This window comes from Centrocercus urophasianus, unplaced genomic scaffold (assembly GCF_019232065.1).
Source record: "Centrocercus urophasianus isolate 14NV4802_14NV808 unplaced genomic scaffold, USGS_Curo_1.0 seq_11, whole genome shotgun sequence".
NCBI lineage: Eukaryota > Metazoa > Chordata > Aves > Galliformes > Phasianidae > Centrocercus > Centrocercus urophasianus.
Window position 1 is genome coordinate 63,494,422 of NW_024884253.1, and position 14,808 is coordinate 63,509,229.

The following is a 14,808-nucleotide window of genomic DNA, read 5'->3' on the forward strand; positions in this document are numbered from 1 at the left end:
TGGCGGGAGCAAGGGCAAGGGACAGAAAGAGAAAATCCACCCTGCAGAGGTTTTTCTCACAAACCTGGTAACAAATAGATGCCTATTTTTTTTTTTTGGATAATCATGATGTCTAATTTAAGAGAAGATATACAACAGTAGATAGGACTGACTGAAATAACTACAATGACTATTATAGATGGTAACAGAACCCCAGCTCAGAACACACTTCCTGAAAGAAACTTCATAGAAAGTTTAGTAGACATTCCGATTTAGCATCAAATTCTGAATAGTGCGCTGGCTTATCCTCGCGTTGAGGTAAAAAACAAACAAATTGGAAAAGATCTTAAAGATCATCAAGTCCAACTGCAACCTAACCGTACTACCTTAACAACCCTCCATTAATCATGTAACAAACAAAAAACAGCCTCCAGGACAGACTCAAAATCAAATAAGCAAAACTGGAAAAGTGGGAAGAAAAAATATCCATGATCTGCAGACTGTGGTATTTGTTAACAGACCTAACATTTTGGAAATCTAAAAAAAAAAAAAAAAAAAAAGTTATTCAGAAGATACTGAAGAACTTATCCCTACACTACAGAAGCTAAAAGTAATCTGGCTGTAAAAAACTTCAGATCAAAACTGAGAATGAAAGAAAATTTTAACAGCAAACAGCAATTAAGGGCTGTTAACAATCAATGAAAATAAAGCTGACATAGCCTATACAACCTTAAGATGTTTTCCAAAATCTAAAGATTATGTATATTAAAATTTCACCTGGGGAAAAATGAGTCTTTATTTCCTCAAATACTTTGTACTGAAGATCTGCTTTTTGTTGGTGAAAATGGTGAGATCTGCCTTCTGGAACTTTTTCAAAGCAGCCGAGGGGAGGAAACTGCTACAACATAGAGTTGTCCCTGACTGAAATGAGATATATTGCAGGAGAACTGCAGAGGAAATGAAGGGGATGAGGGACTTTAACCAGACTGCTTTTGGAAAGCAATGAATAAACAAATCAAACCTGAATTAAAAAAAGGCTTTTAAGGTACTTCTCCTCTCCCAAATAAAAGGGAAAAAGAAGGTGTAATGAAGCGGAATACAAACTCATCATGCTCCAGACATAAATTTGAACTCAGCACATTATCTATCCCATCATGTATATACAACGAGAGGAAAGAAGCAAACATCTGGAATGTGCACAGAAAGATGAAAAGGAATCCAGACCCATATATTCTAAATTGAAAGGAGAATGTTTACATCAATTTTGTTCTAAGATAATCTTTTCAGACCCATTAACTCACTGACTTGCCAAGTTAGGTGACCTCAAGAGGAAAGGCTACTCTCTACAGAGGTAAGAGGTTCAGGTTTCCAGGAAGAGAGCATTCATTGTACAGAATATATAGCATGTGTGACACCGATATGCACAAGTAGCTGCCACATGTGTGTGATAACAACTAAAAGGAGGCTGAGAAAGGTTGTCATTTGGGATGGAAATGGACTCCTCCACCAATATCACAAAAATTTATGAGCCCTTAATCAGTAGGTATTAGAGCACTGATGAGAAAAGCAGCAAAACATGGTTAAAGCTCTCTAGGCTTCCTGTTAAGCTCCTGTGGTCATAAAGATTGCTCAGTGACACAGAGACAAGCTACTTACAGTCTTTAAGAAGGAAACTTTATTGATGGCCTCATCAAAGAAATATATCTTATGTGTTCATTCACAAACTTGGAATGAATCAAGACAGTATATGTTGCTTTGTAATAGAACTCTGTTTTAGACCAGCATATGATGAAAAAGACATTTAATATATTCAAACTGCTGAGTTTAAAGCTTGCTTACTGAGCAAGCATCTGACAAAATGCACAAATTGTACTTTTACCTGCACAAGAGTCTAGCTCTTCAAGAAATAAAACAAACCCTGGGTTAAACAGTCTCCAGTATGCCCAGGTGCCACTAATGCAAAGAAGTGTAGCCAAGAATCCCCTCTGTCCCACTAGTTCTCCCATCTCTGCCCCACCAGATACATCTCTAAGGCAGTTTTGTGGGGTCTTATCTGAAGATGGGCAGACTTCTTTTTTTCAAGCAACAGCACCTTTCAAGAACACGCTTTATCTGATGTTCAGTGTACATGTGCAAAAACAGATTGTTTACATAATGTTAAAGAAAAAAATCTTTCTGAAATCTGCTATATTTCCATGGGTCACATACTGGAAAAAAAATTACCCAAAGCATTATTATTTTCCTGCCACAAAAAAAGTTACTTTGCTTTCTAACGAGAATCAAGGTCTCAGAATAGTTTCTTTTCTAAGGGTTTTTTTGTCTTTTTTTTTTAAACTTATTTTTGGTTTAGCTAGCAACAACTGGTGAAAGCTCTATTCCAAGTATTTGGGGAAACTGGATTAATAACTGAATAATCACATTTGGATATGCACATGCATATTTCCCTTTACATGGCTAGCAGCTGTGCAATGTGCTCTGCCTGAGGAATTATATCAAGATGCTTGTCTGTGAGATTTGTACCAAAGAGAACATCATTTTTATGGTTTTTTTCCTTCCTTTCATAAGCTCCATTGTTTCAGGATGCTTGAGCATTTTAATACTTAGTCCTTAATTATCTCCTATTTCTGTTACAAAGTTAGACATTGTCTATTTTATAAAGTTCACTTATATAAATAAGGAGCTATCGATCTCCCCAGCCTGTGCTCTCCACACAACATGTTCTTTAGTGAGCCAGCAACCATGTTATCTACTGACCGAACTTTCCAAAAAGCAAATGTTGCAATAATTCAGCGTAGAAGTGACAGCAGTGCGGGCAGCCAACATACTGGCCACATCCATAAGAATCTTCTTGCTAAGCACAAATAGGAAAAGAAAGAAACACTGACTGTTGGCATACAGGAAGGGACTCCTTTCACACAAGGAATGAACCAAGGGTTCTTGCACTTCACCCTCTGCGGAGGACTTTCCCTCACTGCTTGTCACTCCACACAATCCCTATACAGAGAGGTTTAAGCTCTGATTCCTTAGGCCAGCTCTGATTTTGCCTCTAGACTGAAAACAACTTCTTAAAGTTATACTGCATTCACATTTTCACACTGGGATAATTCATGTAGGCAAGAGGTTAATACTGCCAATTCACTATGCAACTTCACATAAAGAGAAATTTAAGCCCTACCTGCTTCGAAAAGAGGAGAAGCATCCTCCTCTGCACCCTGAATACTTGTGGGGAGGATGCTGGCAGTGTACTGACACATAGTCTGACCTTCAAGAATGGCACAGGGCATCACACATTGACTAGCTCCAGGATTAAAATTCTCTACTTTTAAGAGAGGGAGCCAGGGAAATCCTCAATCATAGCTGTGTTCATCAATCACATAGCATGTTGTCCTCATTTTACATTAATAGTAGGAGTTATGTCTCCTTGAAAATCCCTTTTCTTCAGATTCTCCTTCCAGGAACATATGTTGCATAGCAAGTGAGCAAAGCTGAAACAGAGACGTTGGATGATTTTGTTCAACGTGGAAAAAAAATAAAATAGCAAGAAAAAATACATGGCTCACTAAAATGACAGCCCACTAACAGAAACTCCTTCCAAAAATGTAAATAACATCCACTCTTTAAGAAGTATTTTTCTGTTGTTGTATTTTTTTAAGTCTTCTATAAAGTCAAGATAGGATCACAAAGTTGAGCTGATTTTAGGAGGATTAAGGGTTAGGGATTAGGTTTTATTCATAGGAGGATGTAAATCAGTAGCAGGAGGGCAGCAGTTGACTGGTGAGGAGAGGGAGGAAGAAGGCAGGTCAAAGAGCAAGGCATACACCATTGCAGGCATTTGCTTGTATATATCTCAAATGACAATACATCTGGATCTCTATCACGAGAAAGTTAGATAACCGATCATAATCAAAAGCCTCCTTGTTAACAAGCAAGTAAATGCAGAACTGTAAAATCTGGATTTCTTTTTGTTCAAAATAGTATCAGTGAAGGGCAGAACATTAGTCTACCTCTTGTAGGTAGACTCCTAATGCCGCAAAGAGAACAGAAAATTCCTGATTTTTTCCTAAGCATTTCTCTAGTTCTGGCAAACCCTAATATATGTAAAAAAACAAACAAACAAACAAACAAAAAAAAACAATCCAAAAAAACCAAACCCAACCGACAGTTGATCTCTAACCTGACAATTCCTGGCAGCGCTTGGAATGCGAGAGCGCAAACCTACCAGAATTCACTCCCCTTACTTGAGAGCTCCACATACATAAGCTCTTCATATAATTTGAAATACGTATATTTAAAAAATGCTCTCCCCCAGTAGCAATGGATAATGAATAGCCAGTAGCTCTTGGCCCTTCTTTCAGCTGCTTAGCTAGCAACATGACCCCAGAGCCTACATTAGGAATATATAAATACATAAATATACATATCCCACAATAAAGTCTCCACAATAATACTTTTTAATTATTACTACCTGCCTTCAGCATCACAGCATCTGCTAAAGTTAACAGCAAAATAATTACTCCCATTGATAAGACTACAGTGATCAAGTAATAAAACAGTTATGCTGAGCTCTATTAGAAACAGAAATCTCAGGCCATTTCTGGAGTCCAGTTTTTTTATTGGCTGAGTAACAGGTTGCATTTTATAGATCAAGATTGGCTTGCAATGTTTGCAGTTAGAAAAGCTCATTTTGGCTTGAAAACTGAATAAACATGGTCAGGAAGTGATTGAAAGAGCATAGGATGCCAAGATATAATTTATAGTTCTTTTCCCACACTTTAAATTAACGCTGTGCTCTTTGGACTCTAAAATCACTGATGCAATTAAAATATTAGCTTGCCAGTCCAGAAATGCCTGATACCATCTAATTCAATAGTCACTGCTTATTTCAGTCCATTTTAAGAGCTAAGTCACATACTATGAACAAATGAAAAGAGATCATCCAGAACACATACGCACACATATTTATACGAATACATCCATGAACGTGAATTCTATGAGTACCTCCAGATCGCATCAGCATTCAAACCTAAGTTACTGAAGCAACTACAGTGCAATTCTATACATGGATGAGTCGGTGCTCAAGCAGGAAAGCCTCGTATTAAAGCATTGAACTTCTGCTCAGAGTCAGGGTCCTACTTTTAAAGCATAAACAAAGCACAGCTCCCAGTCAGCCAGGAGAAGGGTCCTTTCTTTCAAAGTGTTTTCACTCTGATCCTTTGTAACTTAGGGGCAAAGTAAAGGTTTTAATAGTATTACTTTAAAAATTAAAACACGTGAAAACTAAATCAATGTTCAATACCAAACATACAGTTCTTCTCAAGACAGAATTACTTCCAGCTTTAAGATACTTAGAAACATCCTAATACGAAAGAAACTTTGTTTTTTCACCCATCTGGATTTATATTTATAAAAAAATAACTATATAAAACTTGAAACAAGGCGTGTATCTTTTCAGTAATGCAAAGACTTTTCAAAGAATACCACCTGAGAAATGAGAGACACTCGAACACCTCAGATATCCAGCATCAGCCACATAGCTATTATAGTAGCTGCCCCATAGCATATGAACAAGTCTTGAGGAAATAAGCTATGCAAAAGAATCAAATCTTGCTCTATTAGATTTTTTTGAGATTCCTTAGAGCCAAGACAGTGTTTATTACACACTTTTAAATAATATTGAGATCGTTAAATTCCAGCTAACAAAGGTAGCAAAAAAAAAAAAAAAAAAATTATATTACAATTTAAAAAAAAAAAATTTAAAAAATAAAAAAAAAAAAAAAAAACCCTAAACATTTAAAACTCTGTTAGCAATCTTTCTTTCCCTCACTGGTTTTTCTGTTTGTTGTTTGTTTTAATGAAACCTTGGCTAGGGAAATCAAAGCAACTTAGTATAGATGCTCTTTCCTATTGGACATTCATGTTAAAGGATAAATTTTAAATTTGAAAACTTTCAGTTTATATTTGTATTATCTTATCAGGTCTAATGGAAATAATGTATAACCAATACTATTTCTCATTCATTTATTACTTTGTGATCCTCGTTGACACATTTTTTTTGTATACAAATGAAGAATTGGTCCATTAACATTCTAGATTTCTCAAAAGTTTTCTTCCTTTAGCGCACACAGAAAAAACTATTAAAACATCAGGGAGGAAAATAGTCTTTCATATTCAGACTTTTCTGATATTTAATCAGAGAGATATAATTGGAACTTAATTCATAGAAGGAAACAAAAAAAAAGGTAAAATGTTCAGTGGATGTAACTGAGAATTACAAAGGATCATTCTTATTGTTGATAAAAGTTGATAAAAGACAATTGAAATTTTAAGGAGAAAAGGGTGCTTTGTGTACACAGCAAAGTTCTTCCCATACTACATTTATGTTCATACTTAAAATTCTCACTTCTTCAGCTATAAAATCAAATTGTTGTGGTGTTGCCTGATCTTTACCATTATCTCCAAAAAAGTTCCTTCCATTTACTCTGAAGGCAGTATTCTGCTTCTTCAGTGAGTTTTCTCTTCAACTTCACTACTTTTACATAATTTGACCATTTCATGCATCAAATGAGGGAGATGTAGACAGACTGCCATCTTACTGTGACACTATAATGTGTCCTTTTAGGGCTTTCACTACGTAACACAGAAGATGTAAGATGCCATGTTTATATGAGAAAGAGCCCAGAATTACTATCCAGTTCTACCACTTCTAAAGATGGACTACCTGTATCAGCTGTACACAGCACTACAATGATGCAGTCCTTTCAGAGGGAACTCAGCTGTACTCATTCTTCAAACAGATTCAAAGAAAGAACTTTGAAAAGAAACTCTAACGCTATTTCACTATTAGAAAGAAATTTGCTGCTTTTAATATTTTATTATTGAAGTTAACAAAGATGTAGATAACTAAAGGATCTTTTTTTTCCCAGATAACATTATTTCTCTGCAAGTGCAAGAAGTGAGCACAAATCACACCTCTGTATCAGATTAATTTACATATTTATTAGCCAGAAAAACTTGGTTTGCTCCCCTAAAGACAAGTGATAGTTATTCCACTGCAGCTTGAAATGAACACCAAAAAAATGTACTGCTGTGGCTTTCTCCATTTCTTTACTCCTTTCCACGTGTGTATATACATTCTACTAGGTAAAATGTACATTATACATTATTTTACATATTTTATTTATTACATTATTTTATATTGTACATTATTTTCTCCCACTGACTTAATGGAAACCGAATTCCATCCTTTGCCCCTTCAGTGGACAGAATATACGTCAATAGACTGCATTCTGCTCTCCACCCCCCATTTAGTACTAGAAATAAAAATGCTAGAAAAGCCTCTAGAGAAGATGCTATCATATCTTCGATGGCATCTAAGCATCAGATTAAACAACATTCTTGCCTTATGCTACTTACCTGAGGAAGTTAAAGTAGTTAGGTAGCAGAGGTTTATCTCTTATGTGACTTAATCAAGAACCCATCCAAACAGGGACAAGTAGCAGTTTGCTTTACAAGTGATGACAGAAGCCCCTAAATCAAGTCCCTCATAGCTTGAGACCCTGAGAAATAATCAGTCATGCTCACAGGAATGGAATGGAAGGAGCAGCCTCCTTCCTGGAGATCAATGAAGCAAACACAGAAAACTCCTTCTGCTCAACTAAGAATGATTGATGACTCCTTAGCAGGCAAAGTGTGTGACATTTGATTTCACTCACTGATAAGATTATGTCTATCCAAACATCTCCTAGTTAATGTTTTCAAGGCCCCTACATAGCTGTTCTTTGTAACGTTTTACACAAAGCTCAATTGTGCAATGATTAATGAATTTTTTAACAATAGAAGAAAATTCTGCAAGGGAATTTTGCAATAGTGTTATCCAATATTCTAATCACAGAACAAAAGGGCTCCTCAAGGAAGACAGTGGGAGATCTCCCACATTTATTGAATGACACTTAGTGGGGAAAATGTCCTAAAAGAAAATAGACTTTTCTTCCTTAATACTGATAAATACATCTTTTAAAGTTTGCATTCCAGAAAAGCTAATGCACTGATTGATTAAAAGTACTTTCCAGAATATTAGGAAGGCATGCAGACTTACGCATGACTACAGATTTCCATATAATTAAAACATGATTTGTACTTTTCTTACTTCTCTCACATCACATTTTCATCCAGCTTATTCATGTTTTGAAATTACACAAGTCAACATAATTTGAAGCTATGCTTTCTTTCTTAGTGTCATGTAAATTGGATAGTACAGTTTAAAATTATAGGATTTGAATCCTATTTTTTCTGATTTTAAGATTGACTGAATTAAATGTTCTAAGCAGTTGTGCTTTTATCACATTTGGAATATCACAATCATGTACTGTGAAGTTTTTAGATCCTGATTTTTTGTAGGTCTCTCCAAAAGCGATGCCTTCTATTTCTGTGGAAACTACAACATTAGCACTGTTTACTAGGGCAAATTCTCAGCTACAAAACACCGTTTTTCAACACAGACACCACCATTAGCTATGCATTTTAGCCAGCGATGAACAAGAGCCCTCATGCCACAATTGTAAATAACTGCAGCAGTGGAGGTGACCCACTGTTCCTGTTACCACTGCTGAAATGCACCACTCACCGCCTCACTGTTCCCACACCCACTGTTTGGTTTCCATGAACGTTCAGTAAGTGTCAGTGAATGTCAATGGGTGACATTTTTTCCACATGGAGGAATTCAGTGTCACACCTTTGCTTCGTATGCACTTCTACATCAGATGTCACATTGTCAGACTGCCCCTCTGCTGCCATCTGTCACACTGCAACAAAATTTAATGGGATACTGGTGGGAGGCTCAATCTCTACTGCCATGCTATGCTACCATCTGCCTCTGACATCATGGGCTAGCATAATAAAACAGAAAGCATTACTTTTGGAGCAGTTCTTGTATAAGTGCCATGTTTGGATTCTGTCCTTGTACGCATCTGGGACTTATATCACTTTGCACAAAAATTCACAAATCTCTGATAATCTCAGAAATAGGTCAGAAAATACATACAGAGGAAGTTAAACTGCAGTCCAAAGATCATCAGTAAGATCTGTATGGGTATATGCATGTGGTGTATACACACACGTGCACACTTAGTTATTTTAAAGTCAAGTGCTCCCACAGTACAAACATTACTTTCCCTGCTTGTGGAGCAATGAAAATTGTATTGGCAAGTCAGACAAATAATACCTGAGTACGATCCAGCAAAAGATCACAGCTATGACTATATTAACCCTACAGAATGAATTACAACAATTGAATAACATTTTTGTCAAAGAAAAACGCTCCTTACATCTTTTATCATTTTGCCAAAAACAGCTCACCATAAGAAACCAAACAGAAATTCCAGGTTTGTACTAGCCAAATGAATCTTTCATTTATAACTTCAAACAAAGGTCCTGCTTTTGCCAAACACTGTTAAGCTTCGCTGAGGCTGTGCATGAAAAACCAAAAGCTCTGACTATTTGAAATTCTATTTGATGGAACACTTGGGCTTGTTCCCACTTAATGCAAATAAGTGACTGCACACTACCTTGAAGCTCTTTAAATTAAAAATGATACTGACACAGAGCTGTGCCAAATTAACTCAGTTATGATAAATGATTAAAAAAATATGTTGTTATGAACTGCCTTGGCACTTAAAGACATGATGAAGTCTCCACAACTTTCTGAAAACTATTAAAAAAAAAATAAAGACCGGTTTTAAAGTCAACATTTTATTTCTGCATCATTATAACACTGAAGAATGTAAAATACTAAATATGATGAGATCCAAAATTAAACAAATGTTTATGTTGAAAAACAGATTTCTAATGCCAATTTCAATTCATGTCATGAACTATAAGATAAATTAAGTATGACTATTTGGACAAAAATGTTTGGTCTACAACGTTACCTCGTTATGTTAACATTTATTTTTCTTCACTAAAAAAAACAACTTATTTTTCTAAAATATAAAAAAAAATCTGATATTCTTTCTCACTGCTCATTAGGAGATGAACTACGTAAAATCATACTATGCCTTAGCTATGCTACTATTAATTACAACAAAAGTGACAGTGATTATATTTATTAGATGGATAAATATTAAAAACATTTCCATGAAAAACCTAATTAGCTGGAAGACAGAGATCCTACAGTGGGTCAGCTGAAAGCACTGCGCACAAAGTACTTGAAAATACATAGCAGACTTCGAAGAACTTAGGTGGAGGAGAAAATGAAAACCCAAAGTGGGAAAAGTTTTGATGGGAGGTATGAAGGCTGTGGTATGGGTTGAAATAGAGAGGCTTAGTACTTACTGCTACACATGCATGAGTGCTCAGATTAATCTTTCAAATATATACATTGACAGAAATACAAATACTTTCCCAAAGCAGTTAAGGTGAACCAGAAGGAAGAAATCAAAGACAATTCTTGGAAACCTGCCATATGTCCTCTGAGCATATAGTCCACCCATGCAGCAAGCTCACAGGGAAACTCAGTTTGCACCCTCACAATTCACAGATAACCTTTCCATAGGAATGCTTTGAAGAGATGATGTTTTTTCCAATCTACAGCTATGAGATGACCAGAGCATTTTAGAACTGGAACTCCTTCCCTGTCCAAAAGTTTCAAATTCAAGGCTTTGTTCTGACCCACGAAAATGCATCTTCAGTTATCAAAATGTTCTGTAAAATGGATCAGCCAATTCACCATCTACTCTAGTGCTCAAGAAAATCTTCATCCTGACATTTACTAAATTCTGAATACTTTGCTTTGACACTTGCAGAAAACATTTTGTGTTTTGGAAATTAGCTATTCTCCTTAGAATAAATGTTTATTTAAAACAAAATAAAAATTTCTGAAGTAACAGCTTGAAACTTTTGTAGCTATTTCATGAATTTGTACCTACCAATTGCAGTTGGACAACATTACAGATTGTCACTCCAAAGGGATATGGATATTAATAAATTTATTAAATGGATATTAATAAAGGAAGTGTTTTTCTTATTCATTTCATGTATATTTCCTGATAGAGACAGAGTGTGCCCTTCTAAGCTCCATTTTAGGATTGTATTTGCAGTACACTCTGGTTTCCACCTACTTTCTGTTTTCCCTTTTAATGACCTGCTTTTTCCAGTCATGGTTTCCTTTTGGTCAGGCATCTTAACCAAGTCCATCTGACTAGCCAGCAAAACCAATCTGAAATCCAAGCTTTTCATCCAATTCAGTTTCATAACACCCACACCACTTATCTAGCACATCAGCCCCTTCTCCACAAGACACAAAATCCTGCTGATTCCAGGTCTCCCCTAAAATGAACACACATATTCAAATCTATGCCTCTCTTTAGACATATCAGTCACGAGTAATACTCAGCTCCACAAAGTATCCTTTGGAATAATCAATGAATCCATACTCCTAATTTAGAACTAAATTCTAACATCTTTAGGGCTCTCCCACTACACTTTTTTCTTACAGGTTTAGATGTAGATTCAGCCAAGCTTATTTGTCAAGATTTTGTCTGGAGAAATGCTGGGCCGCTACCACAGTTAAAGGTCTTCTAGCTCCTCTTTTCACATCCTTCTTCCAGTTCTCACTATCAAGTTTCCATGCAAGAGGAGGTCCAGATTTATTCACTTTTTTTCGCACATTCCAACCAATAAGTCTACCATTACCCCACATCTGGTCCTGCCTTTTAAAAGACTAACAGGAACCGGAAGGAAGAACAGAAAAAGAGAAGACCTTAATAAGCAATTGGATAATCACATATTACAAATAAGGTCCTTGAATTTTCTGCCAGAACTGTAAGTTATTCCCGATATAAAAATAAAATAAATAATATTATTAAAAAAAAAATTAAAGCCATTATTTGCTCACCTGAAATATTTGCTTCAATGAGAAAAGTGCTCGTCTCAGCTCCCGTCCATTGGAATTGTAAAGTTTTTCTGAAAGAAAACAGAAGGAAGTTCAACATTAACAAAACAGACAGCACTACAAACAAAGGTAGTACACAATTCAAAAGAGTTGAGGGGGTAGTGCCCATGTCCCGTAAGCTAGACTGCTGTCAAAGAAAGGAACTTTCTTTTTTACATACAACACACTCATTCATTAAAAACACAAGTAAAAACTGGGCTATTATCCATAACTTCAGACTGCATCTCCCAGGTAATTTTACTATAGGTTCAACAAGATCAGTGAGAAACAGTGTTATAAGGTAATTTTGAAAATGCCTAGAAATATTCCTCTTTTTCCATTAAGGTAAACAGGCTTAATTGAAAGAGCCAGCTCGGTATCAAAAGACACAACTGAGAATACTCTTTGTTTTTGTTATCACAACTTGAGCCACTGAATCCCATCCTTGACTGCCTTCCCTCCAGACATTCTTTACTTGTGCTCTCATCTTTCTATTGTTAATTCCTTTCTACAATGGCAATGAATGTTAATACCAGAAATAGCCGGACAGTCTGTTCTAAGCATAATTCAAAACAGTGTTTTATTCTCATGAAAACTGATCTTGATCTTTTTCTAAATGAAGCAAAAGCCTTCTTTACATGGTCCAGTACTGAAATGTATTCCCTTTCATTTATTTCTCTACCAGTGCATACTCATGGAAATAATTTTATGTAGACAAAAGAAACTCCCTTGCTATCTTTCTGTATCCTGTCATAATATTCTGCCTTTGGAAAAACTCTTGTGTTACATGTCTCATGTTTATCGTTGTGTATTTGGAAATGCATGGGTAGAGCTGTATATAAGGTTCTTCAAGTCTTTCTGGTCTACTGCATTGACATATTTGACAGAGAGGACTACAAACAGCACTTTACACTGTCTCAAATTCCTTCACGTTGAATTGCACAAATGCAATAAAAGGTTGATTACAAACCATAATCTTTGTGGCCACCTTTGCTTCCTACAAAGACCCTGAGGCAAGAACCTGCAATGCAGTGGGTGGCAGAAATGGATTGGCAGCAGGTCATTCAATCGAAGTGGGCAAACTGGTGAAGTAGGAATATTCTTATGAGAAAATAAAATTTTAAAATTCTAAGTTTTCTCTCTTGATTTCCCTTTCTGTTTCTTTTTTAATTACTACACTACAAAATGGAAGATTTTTTTCTCTCCTAGGAATTAAAAAAAAAAAAAAAAAAAAGCCCAGCATTTAAGGGTTTTGTGCATTTATAACTTGTAATCATTTATTAGCTTCAATTAAAGATGGCAGATTTTAATTTTAGAAAAACATTTCTTATTCCCAACAGTCATCTTCAACCAAAGGAAAAAGTGAAATAAAACTTCAGCAAGGCTTACAACTTTTTTTTTTTTTTTTCTAAAAACACTTTGAAAGTTGTTTTGTTCATCTCTAATTGCCTTTGATTTCAAAGGCAGAACGTGTAAAATTGGCAAAACTATTATTGTTGTAAGTTGTCTCCTTCCATACACTGTTTATAGATTACTGACAAAACACTGTAGGAATGAATTTCATTTCAAGCCATAAACTTGGAGGCATACTTTAATTACTCTAGCTTAAAAACACACTGGCACGTGAAACTACATTTCTTGGCAGGATAAAGAGTAATTTTGTCAAAAAAGCTTAAAGAATAATAAAGGCCTTTTAAGACCTGGTCTGTCAACTTCACATGCCATATTATACAAAATATTCCTCTTTGAAAGATACCTCCATCTGGCATTTGTTATTACTAATTTCTCTCTATTCATAATTCAGCACCATTATTAGCAGAGTCTCTCCAAACAAGGCAGTACATTATCATCTTAATTAAGAGAGGCACCATTTCTTTAACTGCTGGCAAGTCTGTACATAAATATCAACTTTCTAACAAACGTCATCTGTTTTTGTTTTTGTTTTTTCTTTTTTTTTTTCTCTTCTTCTCTTTTCTTTTTTTTTTTTTTTTTTAAACAGGAACAATCATCAACCCAGCCTGGGGTAAAGGGCTAACAACCCATTGTTATGATCCTTTAACGCCGGTTGCTTTCATTGGTGCATGCAGATTTTTGGTACATCTCAGAGAAACAATGCTGAACATTTTTTTCCCCTGGTCTTTTCACAGAATATAACATCATCCTTGGCAGCCACCAAAAACAATGCGCTCTCCCTCCTCATCTGCAGCAAAAACGAAAAATTATTACCCACAGTCTATAACAGGGTCTATCATTAGAGCTAAAGAATCAGTAATTACTGGAAGTATTGAGTTTAGTAAAAGCAGAGTCAACAGGGAAAGCGGCACATATCCCAAACACTTGAGCTCTATGCAGAGATAGCAGTGTTCACAGTTCCCTCCTTGCATTGACTAACTTCACCTTGCTAACTTTTTTGAATTATGTTGGAAATTCAAGTTTGTAACCATTTCACCTGTTATCCTTACCTAAGGGCAATACAATGGCTGTTTAATTCTTGTACTGCTGGCAGCCACCAAGAATATTCACAGAACATAACCCAAGTAGGTAAGTGAAAGAACTGCTCCTCTGAGCTCTGTTAGAAAATGTTTTGATTTAGAAAGCAACAGTTCGTGACGAATGTCAGTGAAAGCAGGCAAGCCACATAAGACAAGGTCCTTCACAGGTTGCTTTCTACAGATTTGTATGTTTATTTTGTTTTCGCGTGCTGTGCATCAGAAGACTCTAAGCCTGTACACCATTTGAAAGCTCTGGAGTGCTTGGGCTTATGGGATTCCCATTTGCCAACAGTTGATTTAATACCATGGGGACCTCTGGGCCTGGTCCCCAAAGGATCAGATTAGAACGGAGGCTATGAAAACACACCAACAGAAACTCAGAGACCAAAAGAACCAATAAGGTCTTTTGCT

At 35.9% G+C, this 14,808-nt stretch overlaps 1 protein-coding gene across 1 annotated transcript in view; it reads right to left on the bottom strand.

The window, feature by feature from the left end:
* FHOD3 (formin homology 2 domain containing 3) overlaps positions 1-14,808 on the bottom strand; it is a 365,756-nt gene that overhangs the window by 185,343 nt on the left and 165,605 nt on the right. Inside the window, exon 4 of the mRNA XM_042808981.1 lies at positions 11,870-11,937. Within this exon, the coding sequence (XP_042664915.1) occupies positions 11,870-11,937 (68 nt within the window). The remainder of the gene's footprint in view (positions 1-11,869; positions 11,938-14,808) is intronic.